At 34.4% G+C, this 17,188-nt stretch overlaps 1 protein-coding gene across 4 annotated transcripts in view; it reads right to left on the reverse strand.

Annotated features, from left to right (window-relative positions):
• The window catches only part of FANCL (FA complementation group L), a 77,724-nt gene that overhangs the window by 49,463 nt on the left and 11,073 nt on the right, over positions 1–17,188 (reverse strand). For 3 of the 4 annotated variants that reach the window (XM_025353743.1, XM_025353742.1, XM_025353741.1), the window contains exons 3-5: positions 16,414–16,474; positions 13,303–13,359; positions 8,522–8,622 (exon numbers count right to left, since the gene is read on the reverse strand). In XM_025353743.1, coding sequence (XP_025209528.1) covers positions 8,522–8,622; positions 13,303–13,359; positions 16,414–16,474 — 219 coding nt within the window. The remainder of the gene's footprint in view (positions 1–8,521; positions 8,623–13,302; positions 13,360–16,413; positions 16,475–17,188) is intronic. The other variant, XM_025353744.1, reaches the window with a different exon arrangement.

The following is a 17,188-nucleotide window of genomic DNA, read 5'->3' on the forward strand; positions in this document are numbered from 1 at the left end:
ACCTCAGTGGGAACTGCTGCTAGTCCATCTCAACTTTTTGCTTGTCTTCCCTGTCTCTCCTCACCATTGTTAAGCTTAATTTTATTTAAAAGCCTCCAACCATCCCAAATCCTACTCAAGACTAATGTCTTAACAAATAAAGCCTGATCTCATTAATAAATATCAACCAGTCTTCAATATCATAATATAGTACTCTTAAAATTATATGTAACATCTATTTCTGGCCTAAATGGAATAGCTTGCTAAAGACCAACACTTCTACAGTGAACAACTAAAGTAGGCTGATAAAAGGAAAATGGGGGGAAAAAAGTTGAAAGCATCAAAGAATTGCTAAACTGACCAGGCCCTGAAGGGCCAAAGTCCTAAAGAAGAGGGAACAGAAGTGAAGTAAGCCAACATTCTGAAGCCATTTTCCTCAACATATTTATCAATTCTGGCACAGGGCAAGAGAAGGATCTGGGCAAAGAGCCCAGAGAGAGAGCTGCTATTAAGTGGCAAAACAAAAGCAGCACTTCTGCCAATCTCTTGAGGATAGAGAGATAAAAATAACAGACTTGAAAGGCCAGAATCTGGGGAAAGGTAGGCCCAGAACCTGGCCTAACATTCTGCCAATATTCCCTCAAAACTTCTGATAAATCCTTAAACTGTAGGGAATAAGAAGATAAAAAGTCAAGCAGAAAGGTAATGAAAAACAAGATTATTTAGAAATCTCATAATACAAGGAGAAATTAATTGGAATTCAGGGCCTACCAGTGACACAAAGTCTCAGTGAATACCCCAGGATCTCTGTGGGAACTCTTGAAAGGTGCTCCTAAAAGCAAGGCAAACAAAAAGTAGATAGAGCTTTGTCAAAAATGAACACCAGATTCTAATTGAGAGGTCTTGTGGAGACACAAAGGTTAGAGTTTGGGATCTACCAAGGGGAAAATCCCAATGAATATACCTGGCTCTTGCTTAGAAGCTCTGAAGAGTTATAGCTTGGGACAGGAAGGGCAGCAATCAGAGGTAGACTGACCTCTATGAAAACTACAACCCACCCTGAACCCACTTGGGCCCTTTGCCAATCTGTTCCCACTTTATCTTCCCAGGAAGAGAAAAGCTAAACCCTGTATAGAAGAAAATAATATCATCTGGGGCCTCTAAACTATTTTATGTGCAATATCCAACAGTCAACATACCACTACATAGCACTGACGTCTGAATGGCCAAGGGCAAATGCTGAAGAACAGCCAGCAGGGGCAATGAGAAAAGGTGCACTAACTAGAAAGGCTGCAAATTAAGCCAGTTTCCTCATTTATCTCCTTTAACCAGTTTCTTTCGAAAGAAAGAATAGTTACCTTATTGGGCAGAGACAAGATTTAAGATTTTGACATTTTTTGTTACAGAAAATTTCCATTTTGTATTGAACCAGTTATGAAAATAAAGAAAAGTAGAGAAAAACCCTTTAGTTTTCAAAAAGTACTAGGGATGCCAAAATATAAGATCATATGACAATAAACCATACACAAAAAAATGAAAACAGAACTTATATTGTCCATCTTCCCAGTCACATACAGGCACTTTCATACCCTGACCTCTGACCTCACCTACAACTGGGATGTACCTAGAGAGATATGGGGTAGTTCTCCCTACTGCCCAGGTTGGAATCCAAGTACGGGGATAAAGGGGGTGAGAAGAGGCTCTCTTCTCTACCCTCCTTCATGATTCCTGACCCCCCCAATCCTTCTTCCCATTTCCTTTGAGGTTATTTTATTACAGCTTTTTAAATATTTTTAAAAATTATTAACAGAACTAAAGACAAAAACTACATGATTATCTCAATAGATGCTGAAAAGGCCTTTGACAAAATTCAACAGCCCTTCATGCTAAAAACTCTCAATAAATTCGGTATTGATGGAACGTATCTCAAAATAATAAGAGCTATTTATGACAAACCCACAGCCAATATCATACTGAATGGGCAAAAACTGGAAAAATTCCCTTTGAAAACTGGCACAAGACAGGGATGCCCTCTCTCACCACTTCTATTCAACATAGTGTTGGAAGTTCTAGCTAGAGCAATCAGGCAAGAGAAAGAAATCAAGGGTATTCAGTTAGGAAAAGTGGACGTCAAATTGTCCCTGTTTGCAGATGACATGATTGTATATTTAGAAAACCCCATTGTCTCAGCCCAAAATCTCCTTAAGCTGATAAGCAACTTCAGCAAAGTCTCAGGATACAAAATCAATGTGCAAAAATCACAAGCATTCTTATACACCAGTGACAGACAGAGAGCCAAATCATGAATGAACTTCCATTCACAATTGCTTCAAAGAGAATAAAATACCTAGGAATCCAACTTACAAGGGATATAAAGGACCTCTTCAAGGAGAACTACAAACCACTGCTCAGTGAAATAAAAGAGGACACAAACAAATGGAAGAACATACTATGTTCATGGATAGGAAGAATCAATATCGTGAAAATGGCCATACTGCCCAAGGTAATTTATAGATTCAATGCCATTCCCATCAAGCTACCAATGACTTTCTTCACAGAATTGGAAAAAACTGCTTTAAAGTTCATATGGAACCAAAAAAGAGCCCGCATTGCCAAGACAGTCCTAAGTCAAAAGAACAAAGCTGGAGGGATCACGCTACCTGACTTCAAACTACACTACAAGGCTACAGTAACCAAAACAGCATGGTACTGGTACCAAAACAGAGATATAAACCAATGGAACAGAAGAGTCCTCAGAAATAATACCACACATCTACAGCCATCTGATCTTTGACAACCCTGACAAAAACAAGAAATGGGGAAAGGATTCCCTATTTAATAAATGGTGCTGGGAAAATTGGCTAGCCATAAGTAGAAAGCTGAAACTGGATTCTTTCCTTACTCCTTATACGAAAATTAATTCAAGATGGATTAGAGACTTAAATGTTAGACCTGATACCATAAAAACCCTAGAAGAAAACCTAGGGAATACCATTCAGGACATAGACCTGGGCAAGGACTTCATGTCTAAAACACCAAAAGCAATGGCAACAAAAGCCAAAATTGATCAATGGGATCTAATTAAACTAAAGAGCTTCTGCACAGCAAAAGAAACTACCATCAGAGTGAACAGGCAACTTACAGAATGGGAGAAAATTTTTGCAATCTACTCATCTGACAAAGGGCTAATATCCAGAACCTACAAAGAACTCCAACAAATTTACAAGAAAAAAACAAACAACCCCATCAAAAAGTGGGCAAAGGATATGAACAGACATTTCTCAAAAGAAGACATTCATACAGCCAACAGACACATGAAAAAATGCTCATCATCACTGGCCATCAGAGAAATGCAAATCAAAACCACAAAGAGATACCACCTCATACCAGTTAGAATGGCAATCACTAAAAAGTCAGGAAACAACAGGTGCTGGAGAGGATGTGGAGAAATAGGAACACTTTACACTGTTGATGGGATTGTAAACTAGTTCAACCATTGTGGAAAACAGTATGGTGATACCTCAAGGATCTAGAACTAGAAATACCATATGACCCAGCCATCCCATTACTGGGGATATACCCAAAGGATTATAAATCATGCTGCTATAAAGACACATGCACACGTATGTTTACTGCGGCACTATTCACAATAGCAAAGACTTGGAATCAACCCAAATGTCCATCAGTGACAGACTGGATTAAGAAAATGTGGCACATATACACCATGGAATACCATGCAGCCATAAAAAAGGATGAGTTTGCGTCCTTTGTAGGGACATGGATGCAGCTGGAAACCATCATTCTCAGCAAACTATCGCAAGAATAAAAAACCAAACACCACATGTTCTTACTCATAGGTCGGAATTGAACAATGAGATCACTTGGACTTGGGAAGGGGAACATTACATACCGGGGCCTATTATGGGGAGGAATGGCATTGGGAGTTATACCTGATGTAAATGACGAGTTGATGGGTGCTGATGAGTTGATGGGTGCAGCACACCAACACGGCACAAGTATATATATGTAACAAACCCGCACGTTGTGCACATGTACCCTAGAACTTAAAGTATTAAAAAAAAAAAAAAATTATTTAACCCTTGGCAGCAGAGACTAAGGAGGGGAATAAGGAATTGCAGACTCTGTAGGACTGAAATAAAGAGAAATAAAAACAACAAAAAGGAATCCAGAAGATAGGACTTAGGAAAAAAATACACACACACACACACACACACACACACACATATTTGGCTAAAACAATAGGAACTTATTCTCTCATCAAGATGTCAGCAAAGATGTGCTCCCTCTGGAGGCTCTAGGAGAGAATCTATTCCTTGCCTCTTCCAGTTTCTGGTGGCTGCCAGCAAGAAAAATATTTTAAAACTATGAAAGAAAATAGAGAAAAAGACGAAGAATTTCAACAAAGCATTAAAATCTGTTTTAAAAGATGCAAATGGTAAAGAGTAGTTTTAAAATATGTAATTAGCTTGTGAAGTTATAACAAAGTAGACATTAAGACAATAATATTTCCAGAAAAGAAAAGAAACATGTCCTAATAATAAAAGGGAAAACCAACAAGGAAGATAGAGCAATTATAAATCTGTATGCACCCAATAACATGACTGAAAACAGACATAAAGCAAATTTTGGGGAACAAAAACAATTCCAAAAATTAACAATCATATTGGGAAAATTTAACACAGCTCTCTCCAGAGATCTTAGGACAAGCAGACAAAAAAACAAATAAATCATTAAACATATAGGATATCTGACACACATAATAAATGTGAGGAATGAATAAAAGTAAAGCACTATACCCAACAAGAGATTACATACTCTTTTTGAGTGGAAACAGAACACATACCAAAATTGATAAGATGCTGGGTGATAAAGCAAGCCTCAGTAAACTTCAAAGTATTGAGATAATTAAAAGGATAATTTCTGATAAAAGCAGACTTAAACTGGAACTCAATAACCCAAAAATCTCCAGTTGTTTGAAAATTAAGAGATATACTAAATAAGCCAAAAGAAATCACAATGAAAATTAACATTTTTAACTGACAGTAATAATGTAACATCAAAACTTATGGAATCTAGCTAAGATTGCTTACAAATTTACAGCCTTAAATTAATATATAATAACATAAGATAAATTGGAAAAAAAATCAATGACCTACATATCCATCTCAAGAAATTACAAAGGAAGCAAAACTAAAAAAAAAAATAAATAAATTCTTAATAAGTAGATATTAATGATAAAAAACATACAATAGAGAAAATTAACAACGCTAAAAAGTTGGGTCTTTGAAAAAAAAATTCATATGGCTCTTGCAAAACTGATTAAGAAAAATTAAAAAGGCACAAAAAACTCATCTGGAAAGAAAAAGGCAGCATCACTATAGATCCTAAAATCATTTTTTAAAATGAATGCAGGATGAAACGGAGAACGTGACAAAACAATCTGTGTTACAAATACAGGAAAGAAGTACATTGAAGAGGGTGGAGGAAATGGTTCTAACCTAAGTAACTGTGAAAATGAGTGAAGCCTATAAAAGCAAAAAACAAAAACAAAAACAATTTATAAAAATAAGCACTGCAAGCACTGCATAGTTGATAAAGTTGTTACCCACAGGGGTACAGATTAATAATTCTGATAGTGCTCTCCATGTATACTGCAACTGAACAAGTAAGTAAATGGGTAACAGATAATGGGAGCTCAGTTTCTCCCTGTTGGAATATGAGATTTCAGATATACCAAGTGAGTGGGCTAGAAAACTACATATGGTAATGGACTGGAGTTGCAGACATCAGTATAAAATCATGTTTACCTTAATAGAGACACAAATGGTTATATACAAAAACATTCACAGATATGTATGCACAAGTTAGTATAAACACATTTTTTTTTCCGTTTTTCAGCTAAGAAGGTCTAGAAACAACAACACACCAATAGCAACAAGCACCCATAGTGCCCACATCCTGGTTTCTAATACCACTCACTAATAAAAGCAACCAGGACTCCTTGGAAAAATCGTCGATTCTAGGACAAGGGCAGGAAATACACAAAATTTCTTTCAGTGCCAGAAAGTAAGGAAATGCTCAAAAATATAAATATATCCACAATGATGGGGCCTGTCAAAAGCACACAGGAGCCAACTGAAAGAGCTCTCAATGGCCAAAGCTAGAACAAATTGAACAAGAAAGTAAAATAGTATTAGATTATAACCCAAAGTATAAAATAAATATCCCTGAGTCCATAGTATTTCAAATAAATGACTGAAAAAATAAATGAGAGAGAACAAAATCTGAGCAGAAAAATTCCAAATCTATTAAATACTCTGCCCTAAAGGAGGTGTGAGTGTAACTGCCCACTCCTTAAGTGTGGGCTACGCATAGTGACTTCCAGAGAGTACAGTATAGTGAGAGGGAAAAAAACAGTAACTTTACAGTGCAGAAACCTGACAAATACTACCTCAACCAGGTAATCAAGATCAAAATCAACAGTGATGAGTCACATAGATAACATGTACCCTTGATGTGAAGAGAAGAATCACAGGAGAACAAAAGCCAGGATAAGATTAGCATACAGAAATATAAATACTATATCCAGCATGGCTCTAAAAAGTATGTCAAAAATTTGACTCTAACTTTCCTAGAGGCCAAGTCAAAGAGAACATAGTCAATTACACAGTTCACATTATTCTTTAAGTGGCAGGTTGGATAGTCAGGCAAAGCACGACTTTTCTAGCATCTGAAACAGAATAAAACTTCTCTCATGGCTTCTCATAAAGATAGTGCTATATCATAAAATGGAAGACACCCAAAATTAAAATTCCTACTGCATTTCTTAGGGCTCTTTCATACAACATCCTTTAATCCAAGTCAGTGGCATCCTCAAGAGCAACTATACAAGAGAGCAAAAGAAAGTAGTTAGGTTCTAAGATCGATGGGTAAAATTGAGAAAATATATAAAATAAGATTAGAGACTTTAAGCAGTCCATCTACAGTGAAACACTATTACGTGCAATCAGGATTTTAGTAAGGTTTTAAGTTGAAATCTGAGGCTGTAATTTTTATCAAGACCAGTATTTAAATAACTTGGCTCAAGTACAGATCATACACACTTTGACTCTTAATCAGGGAGGTGGTAAGATAAAGAAGTATTCATAAAAAATTAAGTCTACATAAATAAAGTCACGACTGAAGGAATGGCTAACCTATCTCTGCACATAAGTGCACCAAAAGCGGTATGGCCTACTCAGTCAAATTTTCGTGGTTAAAACAAAAGGGAAAATATTGATCTATACATAAGAAGAGAAACTTTCTAAATAAAAGCCTTTTAAGGAATATAAAGGAAAGCAGAAGGCAAAGGCAAATAAAATAATTCTTCTTTCTCTAATAATCACGTAACTAATGGCGATTTTAGACTATTTACATGGGAATAATTTGGAACTCTAAAATATGTTTAAGTCTTTAGTTTTTCTTTAGTTATCCGTAATGGTATAAAACATATTAAAGGACACATATTCTGCACTTAAGATATGTTCCTTGTTCTCTTTCAAATGGCGATTTGACTTTCTGGTTTTTTACGTTAGTTATCAAAAGGCCAACTCATTGAAAATAGCTAAAAAACAGATGAATAATAAGATGTTTAAACACAATAAGAAAAACTTAGTGGTGAACAATTGCACATTCCTTTCACATTGTACCTAAGTTAGCCCTTGATTTATCTTAGTAACAGAGCAACCTAAATGGAAATAACAAATGAATACTAAAATACTATTGATACTGGTTAAGAAGTGATAAGAACTAAATTGGCATATCTTTACTGCTGCTTTAGCTCAAAGTAGAAAGGTTATAATACACCTAATAATAAATGTAATGTTTCAAAGTATCCACACTAAGAAGGAAGCTAAATTCAGAAACTGAATAGCAAGCAAATCATCACATACTTTTTCCAGGTGGTATGTGGATTAAGTTTTAACAACCTTCTTACATGTCTACTGAACTTAAGTTTCTTTATGCATCAGTTTTTTTTAAAAAAATCATTTTTTTCAAAGAAAGCTAGATGATTCTTCCAAACCCTAGTTGCTAAAATTTACTACTCAAATTACAAAAGCACTTATAATGTTATATATATGTAAATTTAGACATGCCAAATTGTATATTAACCAAAATAACTACAATTATTTCAAAAATACTGCAATTTTTCCAGTCTCCTTCCTGTGTCCAAGCACTACTCTTCAAATATGGAAAATTTAGAATACAGTTGTATGTTCAGTGAAAGTATCTATTACGGTAACATCTTACTATGTACATAAAAATGTCATTTTCTCCAAATTATATTTAGCGTTTTACTTTGTAAGTCAATTTTTTATGATGATATTCCTCTCTTTAATTCACAGCAACAATAAGGATCAAATACTCTAGTTACAATGAAACACTTTGACTACAATCAGGTATAAATTGCTAAAACTAGAAATATATTCAGTTAAAATGTATAAAACAAAGGCATTTAAAATATATTTTAAAACAGACATACCTATCCCAACCAAGAGTTCCTATCTCTTCAATAAGGCTTGAGTAGAACTGGGGAGGAGGAGGTGGTGCATATAGCTCTTGTCTATTCTTTAAGGCAACTTCCTGTTTAAAAGAAGAAAACCTGAATTGGCTGTGGAATGCAAGACAATGAACTGTTAATACCTGATTGCAAAACATAATTTCATTATCTTCTTAGTGCCTAATAAAAGTATCCATTGTTTTAAAGAAAATCTGGCTGACTCATTCTCCTGCTCATGAAAAAGAAACAAGAAAAAGTTAAAAGGACTGCACTGAAGGTCATGCAAAATGTCAATTTTTATGCCATGAAAAGAACTTATGATTTTAATATTTTCCTGGACTACTATGCCTACTGGAGATTTAAAAAAAAAAAAAAACTTTTTATTATATTCATCCTCAAGGCTTCACTATCTCTCTACTCCCATGAATATGATGTTTGATATATACGTTTTTCAAAAAGTACCTCTAAAGAAAGGCCTGAACTCTAAGTACATTACCTAAACTAACATATTTGTACACCATTATGAACCACATCTTAACAAACAAAAACCCCTCATTATCAGAACAAATATCTACATGCTAATTTCTTTTACTGACTTACACTCTGTACTATTCTTCAACCAGGTAAGTTGGAGTACTATGCCATCCATCTGGCTAGATTACAGTCCCGTTCCTTGCTAGGCCTATCTATGACGGCTTTACAATGTTTATGTTCTCCCAACCAAAACTAAATTCTTTTACAAGATATATAAAAATATCACTAGAATTGCTGAAGCTAAAATTACCATTATTTTGAAGTTACTAACCTAGACAAACAGCTTATATGGAAAGTAAAAATAAATGTATCTACAAATTACTTAGATGTTCATATGGTCTGAAGTATCAAACGGTATTACAAAAAGTAAGTAAGTAAATAAATAAATAAATAAATAAGCCACAATAAATCACGGAAGTAGATAGGGACAAGTTGAAAATTATAAACACTTCTGACAAATATAATCCTAATAAAAGGTTGCAACTTTTATTCTTTTAAGTATATGTTTAATCTTAATTTTTAAGTATATATTAATTTTTTTAACAAGGATAAGATACTATTAAATTGAGATCATATTAAAAAGAATATATACTACAAGACAGCACTTCAAAATCAAAACTATTAACTGGAACTACTTCAATTTAGTTCTGAATCTGCTTTATGATGAAAACAAAACTGTGAAAGCAGATCCATATAGCTGAGAATATCAATATGGATTTAATTAGAGGGTAAGCGCCTAGAAGACAAGGTATATGCTGCCTTTTTTATAATATAAATGCTTAATGTTGACTAAAAATAGACTGATGGTCCACCAAAATAAATTCGTATTTAGGTTGTACGGTTGTACACCAACCTAATACTATGAAGATTGTGCTCTACTAGTTATTAAATAAAATGCGTTAATGTAGTATAGTACTTCTTTCGAAATTTGTTTTTGTTCTGAAATATTAATTATTGCTATCCACAAAAATTGAAGGTAAAAATAAACCTGGATAATAGTAAAAACATTTTTCAATCCTAGGTTTATGACATTTATACACTCTACCTTCTATTCTGAGTCAGACAAGTTACTCCTACTCTAGTACCATAACAGGTAAAAAGGCAAAAGCAGAGAAGCAACACATTCTTCACAGAAAAGAGGGAAAGGTACATAGCAGAAAGGCTTCACAAACAGAAGTTTTAAATCCTGACTTTAACAATTCCTATTTTGAGGCCTTAGGGTTCAGTGGCTCAGCTCCAAAATAGAAATAAAATAACCTACCACATAGGATTATTTTAAAATATAGGTAATTGTTCACTTATTAAATATATACTGAACTCCCACTATATGCAGTTATTACTAGGCAACTCCATGGAAGATTTACAACATTTCCTGAAAAAGTTCAATAACTACTGATTTCATGTGAGCATCACTCTCAACATAGTTATTGGTGATTATAGTATAGGAACCCTATTACTAACAATACAGCCTAACAGTACACTAATAATTCTTATATTTTTAGGTATACTATCTTAAATGAGCAATAAAATCACCAACTTTGTCCGTAATTTCTGAAGAAAGCTAAAATACAGGATTTCATTTTTATTCAGAAATGGAATAAATGTACTATAAATAGATACTGTAAATCAGAGATCTCAAAATTTTATTTTAAACTAGTAAGTGTTTGTTCAAAATTAAATGGCCAAGAGAGCCGTGACTTACAATGTATAAAGTTATTTTTGATAAGAAGAGTTTAATGGGACATGATACCTACACTTTTACTCTGGTTCCCTTAGTCTCTCCTTGTATTTGTATGATTTATTAAAATTATAATAAAAAGATAAATGTTTCAAACTTTTCTCCAATGTCAAGGAGTTGTAAACCAAATATGCTTCACTTGTTCACTTTATGTTTTTAGGGTTATTACATTAAGCCCTTTGATGTAATTTGTAATCAATTTTTGATAACCTTTATTAATTAGGTTTTATAAACTCATAAATCAAAATGCAAACTTTAGAAATTAATTTTAAACTATTATTCTAATCTCACACATTTAATCAAAGTCCTACCTTAAAAGGTTCTTATTAGCATTGAAAAGGGACTCAGGAAAAAAATCTAGCAACTAAGTTATCAATATGTAGTAGTTGCTGCTAAGAACAAAATGGTCTCAACAAGAATTACAAAGAAATATCAAAACTTTCCATTGTTAGCAATATTAGTATTGTAATTTTTATATAAACTAACATAAACACGTAGACAGGAAAAGCATAAGTGAAATATAACAAGTAGAACATAACAAAAAACCATACTACAATGATGTTAACATTAGAAAACAGCATTTTCAGAGTAAAAGTGATATAAGCAAAGAAGTAAAAACCCTATAATGCCCATTTGAATTGTAAATATCAATACAAACTCATAATTACATTCTTTCCAAAAAGCATTTCTAGCTTTGTCCACTGAAAAAAACCTAGAAGTAACAGCAATAAACACTCAAGTTTCCAGATTGAGGCATCCAAATACTATTTCCTAAAAAGAAATCATGATTCTTTGGAGAAATGGCTGATTACAGTTATGGGACAAAATGAATAAATGAGCCTGGAGCAACTGGTATCAGAAGGCAAAGAAGCTTGGGTTATATTAAAAGAACTCAGGAGCCAACATGAAGGGGCTTGTACTGACCAAAAAATGGGACAATTTAAGCATCAAAAAGAAAATGACTACGATAAATAAAAATTAAATATATAAAAATCTATGAGTTCATAAAGATACTTAAAAAAAAATCACTTTAGATCTCTGTGACAGTTGCTAGGCACCAACTCATTATTCTAAAAATTGGTTTCTGTTTTAAAAGGAAAAGAAACAAGCACTTATCCAGTCTCTCCATTATGAGCTGTACCTCAAATTAACCAAAAAACTGATGAGAAGTTCTCTACAGAAGATTTTCAACTAAGAAATGCAGATGATGGAATTTTTTAAATTACCATTTGTAAATCCTAATGAAACACTAGATATAGTCAATGATTATTATTAGAGGCTAAAATCATTAGGTGATAGGCTGATGGGGAACTTTATATTGAATGGATTTAAACGTATTGATCAATCTTAAATTTATTAAAAGAGGAACCATCAGACATCACGTGCATCCTCATGTAATATAATAAATACAGAGCACCAAGTAATCTCGTAAGAACAAATGAATCCGAATCTGCTGAAGCCTCTAGATCTAAATGCCAGATTACAAAGAAAGTAGAGTATGTTAAAAGATAAACCAGGAATATCTTACAAGCCAGATCCAGAATGTAGAAGATTTTACAGGACACCCAATTTGTTTTATTCAACAAATACATGGCATGAATAAAAGGGGTGAGGTAAAGAGGAGATGCTGTTATACGTAAGTACCTTGTAAGTCTTATATAAGGCTTAAGAGACATATTAACTAAATATAATGTGTGGACCTTGTTTGCATGCTAATACAAACAAAGCAGCTATAAGAAATATTAACTTTGTTGAGGTTATAACAGTATATTTAAAAACAGATAAAAAGCACTTAGCTGTTAAAGAGATACACACTGACCTATTTACAGAGGGATACATACAATGTCCAGAATTTCCTTTAAAATATTACAGTGTCTTTCTTCTAAAAAAGTAGAAGAGGAACTATGACTGGCAAAATGTTAAAATCTGGTCAGGCCCAGCAGTATTTACTATAATCTTCCCTCTTCTTTTGTTTATGTTGAAAATTGGGTAATAAAATGAACTTAGGTTTTAAGAAAAATGTCTACAGGATAAACTAAATAATCAAGTATTTTATGCAACGCTGATTAAACAGTATATATGTAACAGTACACATAAAGTGAAACCTAATACGTTTTTTCAGATATCTGTAGCTATAGACAAAACTATTTACACATCATATTATATCTTTAAGTAGGACTACCAAATCTCTTCTTAGATGTTAAACTCCCTGCTGACAGGCCAGGAGTGCATTTTATTTCTTCACCACCTGCCCAAAACTAGTGTCAAGAATACCTAGTTTATGATACAATCAAAGTGGTTCCTTCACAAAGTTATGTCCCTCATGCAGTTCAAGAAATGCATCACCTATATTTATGTACACAGTAAAAGAAAACATTAAATGACTGGGAGTTAAGAAGACAAATTCTAATAATGTCAGTTTTTAAAGGAGTTACAGAAAAGAAATAAAAACTTCCAGTATGGTAACAGCGTCAGAAAAAAAAATTCTTACCAAAAGCATCTTCAACTCCATCATAAAGCTCATTAGATCAGGAGAGTGCTGCATCCTCTAGATCAAAACATTTCCAATTAATTTCATTTGCACAATAAATATTCCATCCACTAAAACTGTAATAAAATGTAGGTCCAAGTGAAGTGAAAAAAAGATTAGCTATATCTACATCTGAAAAGTATAAGAAGTATTGGTCATCAACCTTACTACTCCTATCAATTTCATTTTGAAAGAGTAATTAATGTCCTCAAATCTACTTTGTTGAGATATATTAAACTGTGTTAGAATGTCACTTAAAACCTCACACTACTCTGTTTCTTGAGCACTGTATACTATTGAATCCCTTGTCCCCCTTGCAGGGCATGCGATGGGAGTCTGGCTTGCTTCTTCAGTGCCCTGTTGCTCAAACCTCTAGGGCAACATACAGACAGGCAGGCTGTGGGGCTCCAACCCCACAGCAGTGTCTAGGCGTGAATGTTTACAGCTACTTAAACCCCAGTGGGTGTGTGTTACAAGGTGCTCTTTTAGTTTAGCCATCCATTGGCAGCTGGTGTTAGCCAGCTCAATTAGACCCCTGCCTTATTGCAAGGACAGAGAACTTTCCGTATCCCAGGGTTCCTGCCTTGATGTACTGGAAGAATTGGATCACATGTGGGCTTGGAGAATGACTGCAAGATTTTATTGAGTGGAAGTAGCTCTTAGCAGATGTGGGAGCCAGAAGGGAAATGGTTTTCCCCTGGAGTCGGGCTGTTCAGTGGCCCAGGCTCTCCTACAACCACCCCGGCCAAACTCCACATCATTCTGCCGGTGAATGGCCTGCCGGCCTGCTGGAGCCTATCGGTGTGCTCTTGACACGATCTCGATGTCCTCTCGATATCCGGACACTTGTGTGTTCCTCCACTGATATATTTCTCTCGACGTCCAGCCGCTTGTGTGTGTGTGCCTGCTAGGGTCTCGGGTTTTTATAGGCACAAGATAGGGGTATGGCAGGCCATGGTGGTCTTGGGAAATGCAACATTTGAGCATGAAGGCAGGGGTGCCTGTCCTCACCTAGGTCCATGGGCACAGGCCCAGGGGTGGAGCCCTCACCAAGGACCTATCCTTCTCTACCCAGCACTTCTCTGCCGCCCTTCTGTATCACTACCATGTCTAGCAAATCTAGCAACCTAATCATAACTTTTTTTAAAGAAGAGGAGAAAGAGAAGGAGGAGGAGGAAGAGAAAAAAAAGAGAAAGAAGAGGTATAGGAGTGATGTGAGTGGGAAGAGTATAAAATATAAAAATCAGGCAACTCTATATAATTTGTAAAATCTAGTTAGAGCAATAAATTAACAATTATTAATTAACAATACAGTCTTTTTTTATTTTTCCCTTGACCTTAAAGACTACTACAATTGTGATTTTTGTCCTCTCACAACTAATCCGTATTAGTCAAAACGGAGACAGTCATTCATTAAAGTAAAACCTGTTATAATAAAACGGCAAAAAGGAAATAATCTCTAAAGTAGAATAAATATTTAAGAGTTACGATTCCATTTCCTAGAAATCCTTCATTCTTAAAATAACTACAGAAAAAAATATTCTCAAGTTTTACACTGTTTTCAATAATGCATGAACACATTATGATTCACATCTTAACTTAGCTTTGAGTGGGTCTATGTAGAGCAAATTCTTGACTATCCCTTCTTCTACATTGTATTCCCCCACCCCGCTTAGTTTATAACAGATGATCAATAAATGACAGGGTCTGGAAAGGTCTGGAAACTAAAGCCCAGAGGCCAAATCCAGCTCAATACTGTTTTTGTAAACAAAGTTTTATTGGCATATAGCCATACCCATTCACTTACCTCGTCTATGGTTGCTATAAGGGCAGAGTTGAGTAGTTGCAACAGAGATCTGACGGCCTACTAAGCAGGACAAATTTATTATCTGGTTCTTTACAGAAAAAGTCTGTTGACTCCCTGGCCCATATTTACTAAAATTAAACATGATACAAGAAAAGAATAGTAATACTCACTGGGACTGTAAAATAAAAAGAAGACTTAAACTAACACTGGGTTCTACCTAACCAATCAGAGGGCAAGGAAGAATAAATAATTGGGACTTTTTTCTAGGAATCCGCTTGATAACTTGCTGGCGAAAAACAGAGTAATAGATCTTAATATTAGACTACATAAACCATTTTTTCCCATGCTATCTCAATATGTCAATAGATGCATTTCTTAAAGTTTAGTGTACAATATAAAAAGTAAAAGGGATGGAGACAGGGATAGAAAGAAAACAGACAAATAATTTGAACATATCCTTAAAAAACTTCTGTAATTATATTGCCAGGATGACAACCTTCATTCTATAAATCAAATAGTTTATCTCCTATACTTCTTTGCAGCTTTAATGCTTTATGGGAGAGTGACTGTGACTATCAGTTATCATAGATAATAACCTGCCTTTAAGATACAGAAATATAGAAAATCAGGAAAAAAAACACATAAACGCATAAAGGATCAAAAGAAACGCAATTCTAACAACTATTTTCCTAAAAGAAGAATTGTATTATGTCATTATTTTGCTTCAGTAACTGATTTTTTTCCTACTCTTTAAAGGAATTTTCAGGTAGAGGAACCTAAACATTAAGAATAAAGAAATTAATCCTGCCTATTAACACACTAAGCAACCTTTATCTCCCCTCATTATGCAAGTACACATGATCCTAAATTATTTCTACTACATCTTTTCTGTTGCTAATCTAGGACTAAAATCCCATTTTTGCCACAGATATCCCACAGCTCTAAATGGGTCTGATTTTTTTTTTCCCTATCACCACCATTCAGTCTCAGAAGAAAAATCACTCAAGTAGTGATGGATATGGATAAGGGTGAATTCATTTGAAGAACCTAAAGTCTCAAGTATGGAAATCGGTTTCAACACAAAGGCTACCTGGAGATCTCCTGAGGACACTGAGATTTAAAAACACACAGAGATGAAACCTACAAAACTCAACAACTATTAAACCAGTTTGTTACCACATTCTACAAAGTAGGTCTTTGAAGAACAATAAATTTAGTAATTTCTTATCTTCACTTAAAATATAAACCTTCTAAACAGGACTTACCTGCTGTACTATTTGATGGTATCCATTAAGTATTGTTCTCAGCTGCCAACTACATAACAATCTAAAATTTTAATGAGACAAAATGGTTTGTTCATTGCTCAGAATTAAAAGGAAAAACGTATTTGTATGTTAACACAAATATGCATGTACATACAAAAGAAGGACAAATATAATTTTGACAAGTTAATAAAATTTTTACCATTGATACTGTTCAAAGTCTTGTCTTCAAACTGTCAGTACTAATTTTATTCCAAAATATAAATAACTGCAATCAGTAAATGACAGGCAAACAGTACATCCTGTTTTTTAACTTTAACACATCCCAAGCAAAGTTTTCCACTGAAGTAGATTCTTTTCCAAGATAGGTTAAATAAAACCAACAGTTTTGATAACAATGTATCATCCAATATAATGTATCAAACATGTATTTGAAAAAGCATGTGTAGCAGTATTACCTTCAAATTCCTGATTAATATAACTAAAATGATACATTTTATTTTTATTTTTTATTTTTTAGAGACAGGGTCTCGCTCTGTCAGGCAGGCTAGCTGAAGTGCAGTAGAACAGCAGCTCACTGCAACCTGAACTCCTGGGTTCAAGAAACCCTCCCACCTTAGCCTCTCAAGTAGCTGGGACTACAGACACCCACCACCAAGCCCGGCTATAAAGATACATACTTTTAATTAATTGTATAAGAAGTGATAAGTTAATGTTCATCCATTTACTGGCTAACCTCTGCTGTGCTCCTGATACTATTAAGTAACTCTTCTTCTAA

Source organism: Theropithecus gelada, chromosome 13, assembly GCF_003255815.1.
Source record: "Theropithecus gelada isolate Dixy chromosome 13, Tgel_1.0, whole genome shotgun sequence".
Classification (NCBI taxonomy): Eukaryota; Metazoa; Chordata; class Mammalia; order Primates; family Cercopithecidae; genus Theropithecus; species Theropithecus gelada.